We start from the raw sequence: 18,760 nt of genomic DNA, 5'->3' as shown, positions 1-18,760 counted from the left end.
TATGGGTTCTCTAATATTTCGAGAATTGTGGATTTAAGACCATATATCTTGAAGGCAGTCTTTATCTTATGTCATTAGCATAAGAAGACAAGTTTCCACCTTTTACTGAAGGGGCATTTTGGTAATTTTATAAGATAAATATTTTATATGTTTCACTACTAGGAGGAGGGGTTTGGTCATTTTCGGCATATAACACATGGTCCTCTACTATTAGGGGCTCTAACAATATGACCTGCTATGCCTTACCTTTGCCCCAAAGTATTAGGTTGGAGTTCTTGTACATTCAAACACGATATATGAGTTTCTATTCTAGCGACAATAGCAAGGTTGCCGGATTTTGAAGATGATGGACTTAAGACATCCGCCACTGGATGTTTGGCTTGGCTCGATAGGTCGTTCAAACACACTTTAAAGAGTATGCATTGCAAAAATAAAATGGTGTCACCAACATGATTGTTTTTTTTTTTTCAAACTACCAAAATTCCTACTTGATAGGAGATACACATTATTGGGTTGGACGACGATATGCTAATTTTATGAAGCATGCACTAGGCATGACAAAGGTGCCCTAAAAGCCGTTGTAGCATAAAATGAACATGTTCCCATCTATGTCACCATAATGCGGGGTGCCGGTGCCGGTGCCGGTGCTGATCTCATGCTTCTTGTTTGCAAGGGTAGGAATTTCAGTGATGTGTTTGGATAGAATTTATTTTCAAAGCTGCACATTTCACAAATTTCAGTAAGGGCACCGAGAAATATCGTGAGGCCTGAAAGATTTTCTATGGAAACGAGGCACCTAAATCTGTTCCAAACATGGGGTTTCGTAGAGAACTCTTATTCTGAACTCTGAACTGCCATCTATGAAAAGCAAAAAAAAACTAACAAATTTAAGTGTGGTGGTTGGTGTACTTATTATATTTATTGGATTGGTGAGTACATGTTTGATTTGGATGTTTGAGAATCACCGTTAATACCTCGATACAGATTCATTTGTTTTTTTATTTCATGATTCTACTCAATTTTTAAAGTAGATTCATAAAACACTCATATAATATTTCTGCTAAACAAAAAGTAAATCAAATCATAAAATGTAATTAAGCAACTTTGTGTCCCTAAAATTGGCTACATAATCGATGTGATCCACATGAGCCTTCTTTTTAATTAAACAGTAATAAGATTTGAAAAGAACAATGAATCGGGTCAAAATGCATCAGCCGATACAGCCTGACTGAGTCAACGTTATAAAAAGAATAAACCGACTCGGGTATCAACGTTTGCGACATTAACTTCCAAGAAACCGTTCTTCCTATTTTCTTTCCCGTTTCCTTCAACCAATGCCGTCGGTGTCGTCGGTGTCGCATGAAATTGCATTCTTCTAGGCGTGTCGGCCAATAAATATGGAGCCATATCACGCTTTCTTTTCTCATTGTATAATTACATTTTAACTGAAAAATATATATATTTTTTTAAAAAAAATCAACTATTGTCTCGACCACCATCTTTTTCTTCCCCTTTATATTTAAATATTTACTTTTTTTTTTTAAGAATTCCAACAATTTTCTTGACCACCATCTGGTTTGTAACCGGATGCTGTGCCAGATAATAAGAATACCTAGAGAAGCTCTAGAATAAAAAGCACGAAACAAGAATAAGGAAATCAACTTTTGATTAATTTTGGTACCAGTTATTAAATTAATATGAACCACCGTTTTCATTTATCTTAGCGTTTGGATGACACCCATAAACTAATTTTTAAAGTAAAAAATGGCTTTACTTTTAAAACATTTGAGACGCATTTGGATGGTATAAAATATGGGTTTTGCTTTTGAAAAGGGAGTGATTAATTTAGCACTCCCATGTCATTTTTAGAAAAAATGTTTTGGTCATATTATCCGAACATATAGACCTGGGTTTTAAAACTGATTAAAAACCTTTTTTTTTAAAAAAAAAAACTGCTTTCACAAAACCCTTTTTTTAAAAGCATGTCATATGAACGCTACTTTAGTCGCGTATTATCCTCTTCCCAACTTTAGTGCAAGAGAGCCACTAAATCTATTATCTCTTTGATTTTCATGAGGTCGGTGATTTGAAAGAATATAAGAAATCTTACCCAAGAGGTAACTTTGTCAACCAAATGCGTGATATAAACTTTGACCAATTTATGATAAAGTTTATGTCATTGTCAGAACTTTACTTTACATGATATCAATATCATGTTGAAAATAAGGGGCTAACTGCCATATTAATGTCGATCTCATCACATGAAAGAGAAATTAAAGTAGCCAAGTTAGGGTACATCGAGCTCAAATCTTAGATCAGTTCTTTCAATTACGTTCAAAGTTAGTTTACATTCAAACACGCCGTTAGTTTACATTTTTTTCATGAAGGGAGCTAAATTATAGTTTCAAAATTTTGACAGCAGTCAAAATATAGCTTTTCAATTTTTTTTATATAGGATAAATATTTTTTTAATTTAAATGTAAATTAAAAAATTACGGGGGGTGCTGGGGCCCATGCTGGCCATGTGAGCAGTTGCCCACACAGCTTCACACTCGTGATTATATGATTATAGATAAGAGATTTCTACATATTTAAAGAATCTGTTACATTCAAACACGATTTCGGACCCTCGGTGGTAGTTGGCATGTTTAACTGCAAAAAATCGGAGACATATATTTGTTGGCTGCATAATATGCTAAACAAGATGAAGCATGCAAAGCGCATGGCAAAGGTATCCCCACAAGTCGTTTTGGGGTGTTTGAGGCATGTCTGGATGGCCATTGGACTAAAAGGCGTTCCCAAATTCCTGGGTCTAGGACTTTCAGTGACCTGTTTGGATGGAATTTGTTTTCACATGCAAGAAAAGCAGATATAAGTTTCTGTTTAACCATGCAAACCCATTCCAATTCCTTCACTGGGGAAATCTTTTAAATGAAAAAATAAGGTTGGGCACCCAGCTGGAGCCCAGTCGGTAAAAATGGGTTCAGAATGGCTCGGGCCCAACAATGAATCAGATAGGGTATGGGCTTGGGGTAACATTGGGTGGGGCCGGGATCGGGCCTTGGCCGGCCGACATTGGGTGGAGACAGGAACTGGCCCGGGCCGACATTGGGCATGGATGAGCCTGACAATAAATCTGACTAGGCTTGAGCCTGGGCCGACATTGGGCCAGGCTAAGCGTGATCCTGGGCCTGCATTGGTCTGGACCCAACTTGGTTCGGTAAAACATATTACCATTAATATTTTAGTATATTTTAATACACTTTGTCTTATATTTATATACAACAAATAAATATTTTAATTTTCTTTTATTAAAATTGGACTGGGTCGGGCCAGGGCTGGGTTGACCCATACTTGGGTCGGGCCGGATTGGGCCCAAGTGAAATCTGAGTTTGTTGTCTGTCGAATCCAATAAGAAGATCAAACATGGTAGACTAAATCCAAGGCCACTTAGGATTAGAACGTGACACACATTTCGCGTTTCAAATGTGTGAATGGTTTGCTCTAAAAAGATGTCTGATTTAAGAACAGATGTGGAAGAGTATGATCTTAAGTCCACGAATCTCAAATCCTAAGGATTTTATGTTTGGGCAATCAAACACCCCTTAAAATCATGGATACTCAACACCTCCGACCTCAATGAGTGATTGATATGCTTGGAGAAAGGTTTGCATAAATTGATTACAAGTCTTGAATTCAGATTTATAAGTTTTTTATTTGGTAATTAAAAAAACCTACATTGACACGATATTTAGAATGAATGGGTTTTGTGCCTGCCTTCTACATATATAGGAAAGAAATTCATGATAGTGGATTTGGATTAATTTTTTGATACGAATATCTTATTGCAGATCTTAAGATCTATGATGCGATCCCTCACATTATGCTATGATTGCATGCAAACTGCTATGTTTTCTTACATATATACAAAATGTAAAATTCTGCTACATAAAAAAATTGGATCTAGATATTTCATTCAAATCTAAAATTGCAATCCATAAAGCTAATATTGTGGATTGGTTTAAACATAAAATCCTCGCATCAAGAAACGCCAATTGCACCACATATCAAAATCAGAATTGGACTTCGTTTGAAATCTAAAAGTGCAATCCAGAAAGCAAATATTCTGTTCAATTTTAAGCATTTGAATACTCCTCTTTCCCAAGACATCAGAAAATCCAAAATCCAAAAGAGAACCCTGGTGCATCAAAATTGGATCTGAACCCTCATTCAAATCCAAAATTACGGTCTAAAAACAAGCGAACATGTAAAACAATCTAAGCAGTAAAACCTCCAATCTTCCACAATAGAACAAAAGATCCAAGAAAAGAAAATCCCGGTTCATTTCCAATCACGGTTGGAGCGCCAAGTACGTGATCCGATCCAGTACAGAAACTGAAGCACACGGCTGCAGAACCGCTCTTTCTCTTTGTTGAGGGACTACTTCCTTCATCTCAAGCTTCTCTCTCTTCTTCCTTCATCATCGCAGTCTCCGGGGGGCAGGCCCTACGATCCCTCAGGCAATGTTGTTCAAGCCGTCGATTCCTCGCTTCCTGGTTGTTTCTTCGATCCCGGTGGCTCTCCTCGCCGTTCTTCTCCTCCGGTCGTCGCTGAACCCGTTCGGACGAGTGGTTAGTCCATTCCTATCTTTTGCCATTTTTTCGTGGATGAATATAAGTTTCTCAGTAGATGTTCGGCATTTTTTTTTTCCTTCGCAAAAAATTTGGTCCGTCGAAGGGATTTGACTCTTTAGTAAGAGCTCTGCTGTTTACTTCTTTACTGCCTGTCGATTGGGGAAGGAGGGCTCCAGCATGTGTCCGGCTGGTGGTTCTGTAGAGAATGGTTAGATATAGTTGACTGTTAATTGAATAAGTGTGCTGTAGAATCTAAGTGACCCGAGGCAGTAATCTTTGTGAATCTAAAGAATTTTGCGGAACAGTGATTTGTATAATATTAAATGGAGGAGAATGAGTTGCCGAGGAAAAGGAGGCCCTCCTTTTGCTTCTTGTGTCATCCGTCATGGGAAAGGCAGTGCCCGACTTGCATTTTCCTGTGAAAGTGGCCTGAAACGAACGGTCTATCCGGGCAGGGGAGTGCTCCTTTTCGTGAGCGGAAAACCCTCCAGTTTGATTTCCATTCCCATGGTGGTAGGTAAGACGGTTTTTTAAGGAAAACACAGATTTTGTGAGTTGTTCGTGCTACTTCTTTCTCGTGGTAATGGTAGACATTTGGCGTTTGTGTTGATCTTAATTCTTAATTTTCTAAATTGCTTGAACCAATTGTTTGAGTTTCACTTTTCAAATACATGTTTCCAGAAGCTGTGGACTGTAGAAGAGCTGGCTAGATACAATGGGGCAGATGATAAGTTGCCAATTCTTCTAGGAATCCTTGGGTACTGTTCTGTGTTTCTTTGAAGATCAACTTGGATTGTAGAATTTGATATTATTAAGCTGGTTCTTTTGGCTTCGTTGGTTTGATTGATTTTGAGATTTTTATTACAGCTCTGTGTTTGACGTAACTGAAGGTAGAACTCATTATGGCGTAGGTGGAGGTTACCATCACTTTGCAGGCAGGTTAACCTCAAATACAAGCTCAGATGGCACTTAGTTTGACATATTTCATGCAGATTGATGTTTTAATGCCTATATGAGTGAGTATAAAAAATTCTGTTATAGATGCGGAGTATTGGACGTTGGTTTCAAGGATTCATATTCGCTTTGTTGCCTACACGGGCAAAAGTTTTCTCTGTTGGCTGATTCTTAATTTACTTCTTAAAGTTTCAAGTTCTTATGAAACCTTTTTCCCCTACAGAGATGCGTCGCGTGCCTTTGTTTCTGGAAATTTTACAGGTAAAACTTATGCATCCTGCTCTTAGAACCTTATGCTTTGTTCAAAAATAAAAACAATGTACCTATTCTTGCTATTGTCTTGTACCCTACATATGTCGTCTTTGTGTACTAAATTTGCAATCATTGAGCATGTTTAATGGCCTTGGATGATGCATGTCTTAAAATGCAAGAACAAATATAGAGTTATTGACTTGCTAACCTTATTTTTAAGATTGAAGCTTCATGATAAGCTAGACCTTTTATTTGCTGAACTGAATGAGAATAGATGGCACAAGTCCAATTAATCTCATATTTGTCCAAATCATACCTTCTATCCTCTTAATTGTCTTATAAAAGATGTTAATATAAGATCTATACCAAATGCTGATATAATGGACAAAAAAATTGTGCATAAATTTGTCATTGGGATGGACTTAATAACGATTATATAGTCAATATCTGAGGTTCCTGTGTCAAAATGGTAAATCATGGTTGTTATATTATGAGTGTAAGCAAGAAATGGTGTAGGAACTAGAGGCAAGCAAGCGAGATGGAAATTGGTTCAAAATTTTCAACATATCCGTGCATTGAACTGTTTCTAGTGAACTTTTTTGACCTTTTCGAAAATTACATGTTTAAGTCTTTGATTTTCAACTAAAAAGAGTACAGGTGGTTGTCACACTTCTATGATTGGAGTTCCCAAGGAATCAGTTTTCCACCTGAAGGGATCCAGAATCTCATTATAAGTGCACAAAGTTGTGATTATAAGGAAAATATTGTTCATTTGAAAATGCCTTGAGAACTATGTCTCTACCTCTATATAGCACTCAATAACTATATCAGAAGCTAAAGTTATTTTTTTGTGCATTTTTTAGAAAGACATCTAATAAAATGAGTTTATCATACTAGAACTCATGTAGGATGTGCTTAAACATTGAAGAATAAATTTAAAATTAGAAAAATTATGCAGAAAAACCAAGATTTTCAAAATACTGGACTGTGAAATAAATAAGGAACTAGGATAAGTGCGTAGGAAGTATCTAACTGTCTACAATAAGTAGATCAAGAATAAATGCATAGAAAGACAAAATCACAATTGACTTTGAAAGCAAAAACTATTATTGCAAAGAAAATTTTTAAATTTTTCCATTTGCTCCTAACTATCATAAGCATACTCATTAAGCACCTTAGGCTCCTTCTTACGGATTCATTTTTAAATGCATGCACCCTGTGTAGTGTGTATGCTCATACATGCTAGTAATTGCCTTTTCTATAATTGTAAACTAAGGATAAAAGGCCCAAACAGTTAATAAGTCAAAATTAGTCTTCTGCTCATGTCATGTAACATACAAGATGAATACCTTACTGTTGCACTAAAAGATTTTCTCGTTCTTGTCTTCTTGTTGATGTAATATTTTAGGCTTCAATTTTTCTTGGTTAATTTTTATCTTGTTTCCTTATTACATGTAAATCTGGCTCTTATACTGCATCTTGGTAACTGTTTTGCAACTTAGATGATGGTTTAACAGACTCTTTGCGTGGTTTGTCTATCTCGGAGGTAATTCTCGGCTCTTCCTTTTAGTAGTCAAAAGTGTGCCTAGCTGTCCACCTTGTCGACTAGGCTGGGCCACCTAGGTGCCTAAGTTTTTTTTTTTTAAAAAATTCTACATTTTCCTCTCCTATTTTCTTATACTCACCTCTTTCATTGTTTTTCTTCTGCTTTTTCCCTTTTTCTTATTGCTTTTCTTCTCCTTCTCCCTTTTTCTTATTGCTTTTCTTCTCCTTCTCCCTCTTCTTCCTTGTTTTTTTCCTTTCACGTACTGTTTTTGGCCCACCTAAATGCTGCATAGGCTTTTTGGAGGGCCACCACCTAGGGCCCTACATGTTTTTGTCCATCTTATTTATTATCAAATTAATGCAGTCAGTTCTTGTCAAACTGATTGCGTCGCTTTATGGTTGATTTAGTAACCATTCTGATGGTTGAGATTACAAAGCCTAGTTGGCTTCCTTATTTTCTGTTTCATCTTTACTGACAAGCTCTATTCATCTCTGTTTCCCTTGTAGATCAAAAGTGTAGTTGATTGGCGAGATTTTTACTTCAAAAGATACAAGTGAGTGCCTTTACAGGTTGAGGTTCAAATACCTATTAGAATTCCTCTTAGGAATTGGTGACTTATTGTATATTTTGTAGTCAACTTGTCTTTTTGTGGTTTAGTTTTTTTGTGTGAACTGTAGAATGCACTCACATAGACTCTTAAGTATTTTGGACTGGAAAACAGCCCTTCTTTGAAGGCAAAGAAAAGTTGCTGAAACGTGTTATCTGGACATGCAATAAATAGAAATGCATGCTGTTGATATGAATCATCAGATTATGTGAAGTAATATAACAATATTAATTTATTTAGAATACCGAAGTGGAAAACTGTTAGTTTACTGTGGGTAAATCTGGTTCAGCTCCTGTATAGACCTCCTTGGGGTCAATGATGAAAAGTGGAGACTGAATTGACTTATTTGTTAGATTCTTTTTTCAATTTGCTGATCTAAAGTTGTTAATTTACTGGTTTAGTGGCACTTTTCTTTTCATATTCTAGTATAAATTAGTTATAGAACTTTGTACACGTGCCTTTGTATGTTGTCTTTGTTATTAGTGTATTGCCACCCACCCATATTGTGGTCAATGCATGCATTGTGGGACTTAGTGGTATTGGAACCTGAAGGTAGAAAAACAAACTTCATACATGTAATGCTTGCACTATGTGTCAACCTTCTATTCCAGAAAGTTTCAAATTTGTTTTCTTTATCAACAAAATAACCTGACTATAAAATATAAATTAGGCCATTGATCAATAAGTTGGAATCTCTATCTAGAGGTTTAGTACATCGGTAGGGTTTTTCTGGCAAATAGTTTGACCGGTAGATTTGATTCACAATCTTTGACCATTTTATTATGTGTTTTCCCTGTGTTAGGGTGTGCAATTATGTTTATGCTAGGAAAATGCATCTGCTGCAGTATTCTGTGTACAGTATTTCTTGGCATGCATTGGCTGTGTTCTTTTATTTGTACCAAGCATGACATGAGGTTTACCAAGTATGGCAAGTTTTTTCAGCTAAAGGCTAAGAGAGCCCATGGTCAAATTCATTGTTCTAATAGATATGTAGGTAAACTTATTGGCCGATACTACAACAATCAGGGAACCCCAACCCAACTGCTAAAAGGAGTTGAAGCGAAGGCTGCTAGAGGTGCCCAACTTTTAGAAAAACAGAAGATTGAAGAAGCTAAGAGACCAAATTGCAATTCTAGATGGAGCCAGGAAGATGGAGGGCAGGTCATCTCTCTCTCTCTCTCTCTCTCTCCCCCCTCCCCACACACACACAACACGTGTTGCAATTAATAACTTGATCTGAGGGGGAGGGGCATGTGGTTTTGTGTTAATCACTGGACCAAGTAACTCCATCTGCACTTCTTTCTTCACATCAAAGGCCACTTTTTCTGTAGTCTGTTTCTGGTATATTGAAAATGATGATACAGTCGGGAATCCATCTGTGCCATTTTTCTCTTAAAGAATTTATTTCAAACCAAGGCTCGCTTTTATCCTTTCAAGTAGAAGCACGACTGGTTACAAAGCAGTCCTTAAAAGCCCAAGCTCATCAATCATCTTGCCAGCTGGTACTGGGTGGTTTTGTCATGTCCTTTCCTGTGGTTTACCAAGATTTGGTGTGCAAATCCGTTAAACCTGACACTAGTATTTCACATTCTCCTTGTGGAGGCGATATTGCAAAGTATACCTTTGAACTTGTTTGTGTTGTGGATGTCTTTTGTTCAGGTTTGGTGTGATGATGGCTATCCAAGATTAGTTCAAAGGCCTGGAGATATTGCCTTAACAGGAAAAATAAGTCAGAGGTGTGCATGCTTCAAGGAAGATGAGCTTGACCAGCCAGGGTTGGAGGTTTATGCAGGATGTGACCCGTCATCAAAGGTCTGTGTAGTATGAATACCGAGTCTTGAGAGTTGCTGGACACTTTTTACGTGGAGTCGTCCTTCCATACTTGACATGTTCAATCAGTAGCACAGGGTCTAAAGTTGGTTTATTTGACTTTGGAACCAAAGAAATTAGCCTAACTAGCTAATGCAAACTTGATTCAACCCGATGTGTTAAAGAACTTATTTGTGAAATTTCTTTAAGGAGCTGCTATATGTTACGGATTTTTTTGATGTGATGGCCGATGGGGTTTACTTGGGGATAGTTACATCCCGTGATGTCTGTTGTACACTGGAGCATAATGAGATTGACTTGGAACCTTCTGAAGTAATGCCACTGTGTCATGGGTATTGTAAACTTTTGCATTGTATAAAAGGTTTTGCTACAATTGGTGGAGGGACCAAGTTGGTGAGTGGTCGATGGACCAATATGCCTAACGCTTTTTCTATTTGCACAATTTGCGGAGAATCTCTAATTGCAAGACAGTTATGGATTAAAAAAGAAAAGATGCACAAAGTGAGATCATACTCTCTCTCTCTCTCTCTCTCCTCTTTCACACACAGACATGCACAGATAAGAATGTCTATGGCTTCCAACGTGAGTTACTTTGAGCAGATTTGCTATTTGTCACTAGGGCATTTTGAATTTGAACAAAATAAAAGGCCTACAGATTTGTACTGTGGGAACGTTGTAGTCTGAATCACCCGGACGACCTCGCAGAGCATATATTAAATCCCGAAAAATTGATCCTGGAGTATAGAAGCCAAACCAGGAAGTGCCATGCATGAGCCAAACCGATATTGGAGACTGAAACTTTGAAACCAAGCATTAGGCATCTCCAGAAATGCTGTGTTCAACTCAGAAAACTTCTGATTTCACTCACTGCCTCCGGATAGAAATCAGTTCTGACAACGAGAAATGGTTACATTGGCTACAAATGGGTATTCAGATTGGTTGAATCTGATATAATCTGATTCATGTACAGGTTATTTTAAGGTCATGCTTAGTTTGTTAACAATCACTTTGAACGGTTTGCTTGTGGACCTAGACTCCCAGCTTGACAGTCAGGCCTCCAGCATCTAAAATCTCAACAGCCTCACTGGAACAGACCACTATACTACTGATTAGGAGAACTAGGCAGACCGAGACTTCTCCAAGCCAAGCATGGGTATAGCCACGCATATTCCTGCTGATCGGACGATATTGTATGGTAATGGTACAGAAGTTGGAAAACTTAAACATGTCCTGTAACTTGGAAGCTTTGTTAGTAAAAAGTTGATCGATATTATCCAGTGTCCAACCGAAAACGTATTTATTTTGTTGTTCTAGATGAAACGAGACTGCAGGTGAATCTTGAGATTTCTCATTTTCGATTTTAGTCGCTTTTAAACAATTTATCTGGTTTCTTTATATATATATATATATATATATATATATATATATATATATATATCTCTATGTGTGTGGATACAAATGTAAAATTATAAATCTGAAAATGATAAAGAAATGAGACCACCAAGTTGGTTACAACTTACGAGTAATAAAGCAACAACATTATCCAAAGAAAGAAATACCATCAAACTGGACTTCACACCAGCAGATGCAAAAATTGATTTAAATTCTCTTGAGTTAATAAAAAAAAATACATTTAAATAGAACCGAGTGCGACAGCGACCCGGAAGTCCACGTTCTTTTTGTTCAGATTTGACAGAAAAATTTCCCCCGTGATGTCCACTTTTTTGACATAACCTGAGAAACTGACGGAATTTGACCAATTTTCCTGGAAACCAACTTCATTTATTTGAATTTATCAATACAATATACCAAGTTTGTAGACCTGTTAGGATCAATCTCACTACGGACTATTTATTTTGTTAATTTTTTCATAAATATAACTTTGCAAATGTGATATATAAAGTTGATTTAGTCAAAACAACTTTTGAACTATCGAAATTGAATATATACCAAGTTAGAACTTAGAACTTCAAGGGTCTAATTGTTATGGTAAAACATTCGTTTAATGGAGAAGCATGACTAGGCATTGCAGCGGTACCAAATGATGATGACACTGGAATGTTCAGGGTTAGAGGACTGGTCTACGAATAAGCAGGACTAGAAAGTAGTTACAGGCATCACAGGTGCCTTTGCAGTGAGAGAAAATTTCCTTCTATCCAGAAAGCTGTTTCACAATGATGTGGAAGAAAGGAATATATTCAAAAGTAGGAACCTTTCTGCTTCCAAATCCAGCTTTGTGAGTCTCGAACCTGAAAATCTTCACAAAAACAACCCATTTATATAGCATTCGATATAGTGGGAGAGCCACAATTAACAGAACAAGGAAAAAAGAAATTCTGAAGCTACAACGGCTCCATGAAGCTGTAAAATGTTCATCACCCTGACACACGCTCGTCCAGCGCAGCAAAAGGTACAAAACGCTCAAGTTCAACAGGGCACCAACGAAATAACCTGCCCGGTTCAGATTTCGCTTATGTCTATTACTTATTAGTTTGTTAATATCAGCCATTTCAACCATTAGCAGCACATCCGATGTATAAAGTAAGCTGATACACTTTCAACATAAGAACAATCATTTGTTGATGCTCAATATTTCGCATCATGTAGAATAAATGTGCTCTACTGCTCCTAAGTTCATAAAATAAAGTGGCTCGCAGATATGGTGTTTCAAATAGGTAATATAGTCATAAAACCTCAATTAAATCTCAAGTGGTAAGAGTAGAAGGAACAAGAAGTAACGAATAAAAGCGAGACCAACTACCATGGCCACCTGCATCTTTAGAAAAAATGACAGTTATGTGATGAAACTTAGGCAAATGCTGGCAGGAGAAAATTAGGACATTTATCTGAGCCATTTTATATAAATGATGCCTTTGGATAATGCTATGAACATTAAAATGCCAAAGCTTCTGTTATAATATCTACAGTTCTACAGACAAGGGCAAGAATAACCTGGGAAGAACCTTTCTTTCAGTTCTTTTTGTGCGGTAACACTTTTTGCAAGATTTCGAGGCTGATCAACATTTAGTCCTCCCAGAGCGGTCAGATAGAGTAGGCCAGTAACTGCCAATAAGATCAAAGCCAAAAAACTGGACCACAAGAGTAGTTGACCTCAAGTCCAGCCAAAAGTACGATGTACAACAACAAGTAATTCAGCAGCCTTCTCCCATTATTAATCTACTTCCAGTTGGCTAGTTAAGCCATCTCTTTTCTTTTATTATTCTCAAAGACCTGGTATCCTATCTCTCGGCTAAACTGTAACAATAAGAAGCACAGCCTGGAAAAGCAGACCTGCTGCACCTCCCTGATATGCTCAAAGTGATGGTGCATTTCATAATTGCCATATAAGTCTATTCATTGACAACAAGCAAATATAAAAATAGAAGCCAAGATCTATGGCTGTAGTAGCCTGTAGAAGGTGGTTTACTCAGACCTTTACAATGCCAGGGCACTTGACCAGTCCTACAGATAAAAGGGTTGCAATAAGACCCATAAATGAACACAGTCCACTGAATCCACCTATTACATATGGGTTCAAACCTGTGGAAAATCATGTAAGATTCAAATAAATAAAACATGAATTAACACATGACGTCCTTATTATGTCTGTCAAGAACTACAGACAAGACCAAGATATCAAAAACTCAAGAAGGTAAACACTAAACTAAGTATTTATTTAAAAGGAAAAAGGGTAAAAAAAAGGAACAAAAAAAAAAGCTTGAGGAAGTGCAGGTTTTTTTGCAGCATCTATTTAGATCCTTGAAATTGGAAATAAAAGACCGCTTCAGGAAAAAATGGGTCTCTTCTTTGAGCTATAATTTACAACTTAATTTACATATGACAAGGACACCTTTATCATAACATATTAAATATGAGCATCTTTTACTTCAGTTGACATCGAAGCTTTGTTTTTTGCACTTGTTTATGCACTTTAAGTAATTTTCACATCGTGTTGATTATATGGCAATTTTTCTGTTCTTTTATGCACTTTACCTAATCTTCACATTGTGTTGATTATATGGTAAGGGCACCTGATAAATAAAATAATTATTAAATGTGAACATGTTTTACTTTGCTTAACTGTTAACACAAATACTATGTTCTTTCTTTTCTTTTATGCATCTCAAAGCAATCTTCAAATTGTACTATGGTAAGGGCAGTTACCTAGATAATCAAAATGATTTATTAAGAACTCCTTTTAAGCACCTCTCCCCTCATTTGGTGCACAGGCAGGCATAATAATTGTCTTAATAGTATACTAAACATGGCACATTGGCACAGACAACATCGTGAGAATGGAAGAAAATAGTTAACTTGTTATTTCCTTGCCCTAGAAATGTCAAGCTTACACAATCTTCATCATCTTCAAATCAACCCTCATCCAGTCAATGCCATCTTGAGTATTGTCCTGCAACAACATAAAATGTTAAACAAGTGTCCAAAAAGCCCAAACATTTGCAAAAGTTATTCACAGTAGAAAAGTATAAGATCACCACCATCTATTGCATATGTACCTGTCACTGCGGCCTGCAGAAATGTACCATCAATGACCATGGAGAGAGGATATTTGAGATTTCTCCACATGAACTCAACTGAAGACTTCCACCCACACGTTACTAGTAAAGGTAAAAATAGTTTATCTATAGTTAACAGGTGCTATTCCCAAAGAACTCCTAGCAGAAACTAAGACATTTCCTTGATGTAAGCAATATATTGCCACAATTTGCAGCAGATATGCCTACCCCTACTATGCTTTTCCTAGTGAAATCATAAGGCAATTCCACTACTCTCTTCGCTACTCTCTTCGCTACTTTCTTTTTTTCTTGGTACACGCCTGATTGCTGCAAGGAGGTAGCCATTGGTTGAAGATCAGGGATCTGATCGCTGCTGACTGTTATGGAGCAGTGAGTAGACTTCTCTAGTTCGTGTTGTTGATGTCAATGGTCATGGATCACAATTGGTGAGCTGCAAAAAGGTTTCTAAGCCATGGAAGATCTGAGGTCTTTCAAACACAGTCCAAATTGGGTGGGTTGTTCATAAGTCGTCTAGTGCAGCCCTCACATGTTGTTGACGATGTTAATTCAGTTTTTTTCAGATATGAAATTTTCTACATGAAATAGATGTCAGGTATAGAGGATTTCTGTTAGTTGTTGCAGCTGACGTCTAATCTGAGTTCTTGTTTGCTGATTGTGGTGATCCTATCATTGGATTTATGATACTGCTAGTTGTGTCACTTGGATATAATAGTTAGATCATGGTGTTTATCTGCGTTAAAGACAGAACCAGATTTGATTTTGTTGCCTAGATCCTATTTGATCAATGATTGGATCTTCACAACTGATTATTGCTTGAAGTTTGTGTGGATGTTAATTGTTGGAGTTACCTGATGGTTGTTGATTGTTAGAATTTCTTGGTCATGCATCCCTAGCTGCTGAATATTGTTTTGGCGACTAAAAATTTTTTTAACTGCCATGGCTGAGGAAAAGGGTCACAAGAGTGAGTCCACATTTGATCATGTGGTTGAGTATAAGGCATTTGCTAATCCTTTCTCATATGGGTCGTCTATCAAACTTGACAGCAACAACAACAATGAAAGGTGGTCAAGAAGTCTTATGATGTCATTGATAGGGCATCAAAGAGAATATTCTTTCAAAATCTAAACCCAAGGAGAAGATTGGAAAATATGCAGCATGGCGAGAGAATAATAGTATTGTCATGTATTGGATTATGAACAATATTCAAACATATCACAGTTACCCTAGCTTACCACACTATAGCAAAACAAACGTGCGATTCATTGTGGGACACATACTCTTAAGGATAAAATTGTTAGCTAGATTCTATAGGTTCAACACGAGATCTTTCAACTTCAATGGGATGATTACACCTCCTTTACTTCTCATCCCCAGCCTTTTGTGCCCATAATGAGACGATTACACCAAATTTAACTTTTACCTCTTGAATGCCCTTGAAGTTACATATGTCATTCTTTCTTCCCAAGATGATGAGACATAAAAAATAGTTCCAAATAAAGTATAATTTTTTTTATAGCTTTTCATTATGAATGTGCTCCCACATGCAGCATCCACTACTTGTGTATGACAACCAATTGGCCTATTGTTTTAATACCACTTAATTACCATTTTTAATGGTGGGGATGTTGCTTTATCAAGATCCATAAACAGTTCTCAGGTGTCAGAAGTCTGCTTTGGTCGTTGTTGAACGGGCTCCATCATAGCCATTTTATCCTATTTCAATTTACCTACATAGAAATCCTTTTTCCAAAAACTCTTTTTGCATCTCCCCTCATTTACTTATTTTAAAAACGCCCAACAATTTCAACCCGTGTTTTTTCTTATCTTTTGTTGAAAAGGAACAAACATATCTTAAGGGCATCATCACCATAATTGTTGATATGCACTTTATATCGTATTTCAAGACAAAATTCATCATGAAGACGATAAAGGTCTTCATGACTTTTTTCATAAACAAAGAGTAGCATTTTTTGCCACTAAAAATTGAGCAGCTCCCCCACCTGGTCTCAAATGTAGGAAGCTGCTTGATATTTGTGTAGGGAAAAATACACCTTAACTAGTCGAATATGTAAACCATTCTCACCATGTACTCAGCTACTCCCACTTTTCTAGTATTGTCTACTTTTCATTGTCATCCCTTGTCTCACACATAACTACCTAAAACTGAACATTATATCGATGCATCTAGTTGACCATGCCGCCATGCATTAGTTGTGTTTACGAGAACCTATGCTGTTATAATTCTTTAATGTTTCTAGCAAAGGAACAAAGACAACAAGTTCTACATTTTTGCATGAAATGTTGGGGTGATCATGCTAGTCGGGATTGTACATGTTGGATTAAGCGTCATTACCCAACCTAGTAAATACTTGCACCATTTGTACATCTTTTTTACCATGCTTGTAAAAGTGCGGTGTCATAAGAGTCCAAATGTTTGAATGCATGCCAATATCTGCTCAAAATAATCTCCAATTTTATCCATTCTTTTCTGCTAATAATGAGATGATGCCATGTCATTTACATCTCAACCTTCAAAAACCATTAAGTCATAAGTGTCATTCTCTCTTGCCAAGACGATGAGGTGAGATGCACAAGATTGTCAATAATAATCCCAAACAAATTATATGCTTGTGCATCACTATTTGTCAAGAATGTGCGCCCACATGCAACATACACTACATTCCCATGACCACCAGAGGCCATTTATTTTAATTGCACATAATTGACATTTTCAACTTTATGGTGGGGACATTGCCACATCAAGATCCTTATGCAGTTCTTAGGTCTCACGGGACTACTTCCTCCACTTGTTGTACGAGGTTCATCGTATCTTTTCTATCTTAGTTTCTTCATAGTCAATACTTTTGTCTCACACATAACCTCCTAAAACTAACCATTATAACGATGCATCGAGTTGGCCATGCATTGGTCGTGTCATCAGTCAGTAATTTATTTCAATTATGTTTGATTGACATTTTTAACTTGATGGTGGGAATGTTGCTTCATCAACACCCTTGAGTAGTTTCCAGGTCTCACGGGACTGCTTTTTGCTGGTTCTACGGGTTTCATCTAATCTTTTGTGTCCACAATGAGACGATCACACATCATTCACATCTCATCTCTTGAGTGCTCCTTAAGTTATAAGCGTCTCTCTCTCTTGCGTGAGATGCATAAGATTGTCAATAATAATCCCAAACAAAATCTATGTTCATTCATTGCTATATGTCAAGAATATGCTCCCACATGCAATATCTGCTACTTAACCATGACAACCTATCAACCATTTATTTTAATTGCACATAACTGACATTTTGAACTTGATGGTGGAGACGTTGCCTCATCAAAATTCTTATGTGGTTCCCAGGTCTCACAGAATTGCTTTCCCCTCTTGCTGTATGGGGTTCATCGTATCTTTTCTACCCTAGTTCAATGTAATCAAATGGAAATTTTTTTGTTTTCAATAGCCTTTTTGCATCTTCTCTCATTTACTAATTTGAACATCGACCACTGATTTCAACCAACATTTTGTCTTATCTTTCATTGTAAAGGAAACGAACATATGTCAAGGACATCATATCCTAAATTCATGACATGCACCTTATATCTTATTTCGAGATGAAATTCATCAAGATGACAAGGGTCGTCATGACCCCTTTCATAAAAAATTGTGCCCCATCTGATCTCAAAATGCAGGAGGCGACATGATGTTCATATTGTGAAAAAATATACCTCAGGTAATCTAACATTTACTTAACTATTCTCATCATGCTCTTGCACTTTTATAGTATTGCATGCTTTTCAGAGTCAATACTTTTGTCTCACGCATGACCTCTTAAAACTGACCATTATGCTGATGCATTTAGTTGGCCATGCATCAGCTAGGTTGTCTGTCAGCCATTTATTTCAAGTGCATTTGATTGACATTTTCAACTTGATGGTAGGGATATAGCCTCATCAAAATCCATATGCAGTTCCCAGGTCCCACGTGACTGCTTCTCCTCTGGTTGTACGAGTTTCATCGTATCATTTGCACCCATAATGAGATGATCACACATGATTAACAACTCAAGTCTTGAGTGCTCCTTAAGTTAAGTGTCGCACTCTCTTCCCAAGACGATGAGGCGAGATGCACAAGATTGTCAACAATAATAACAAACACTGTGTATGTACGTTCATCTCTATTCATCAAGAATGCACTCGCAGAGGCAAAATTCGCTTACTTAACTACGACAATCAGCTGCCCATTTATTTTAATTTCACATAGCAGACATTTTAAACTTGATGGTAGGGACTTTGCCTCATCAAGATCCATATGCAGTTCCCTTGTCTCACGGGACCGCTTTCCTTCTTGTTGTACAGGGTTCATCGTATCTTTCCTACCCTAGTTTTTCAAAGTCAATAC

At 37.1% G+C, this 18,760-nt stretch overlaps 1 protein-coding gene across 2 annotated transcripts; it reads left to right on the top strand.

The window, feature by feature from the left end:
• Positions 1-4,423: 4,423 nt before the first annotated feature.
• Positions 4,424-10,139, top strand: LOC116263437 (membrane-associated progesterone-binding protein 4). 2 transcript variants are annotated; one of them, XM_031643217.2, is made up of 8 exons: positions 4,424-4,631; positions 5,316-5,392; positions 5,546-5,569; positions 5,812-5,849; positions 7,343-7,386; positions 7,893-7,939; positions 8,980-9,154; positions 9,653-10,139. In XM_031643217.2, exons 1-8 carry the CDS (start codon positions 4,524-4,526, stop codon positions 9,818-9,820), a joined length of 681 nt encoding a protein of 226 aa, XP_031499077.1. In that variant the 5' UTR covers positions 4,424-4,523; the 3' UTR covers positions 9,821-10,139. The 2 variants fall into 2 exon arrangements, with proteins under 2 accessions (XP_031499077.1, XP_031499070.1); XM_031643210.2 differs by having other exon boundaries at positions 5,502-5,573.
• The last annotated feature ends 8,621 nt before the right edge of the window (positions 10,140-18,760 follow it).

Source organism: Nymphaea colorata, chromosome 1 (genome assembly GCF_008831285.2).
Source record: "Nymphaea colorata isolate Beijing-Zhang1983 chromosome 1, ASM883128v2, whole genome shotgun sequence".
NCBI classification, from domain to species: Eukaryota; Viridiplantae; Streptophyta; class Magnoliopsida; order Nymphaeales; family Nymphaeaceae; genus Nymphaea; species Nymphaea colorata.
Note: the sequence above shows the minus strand (reverse complement) of the source record. Positions and strands in the feature narration are given on the sequence as shown.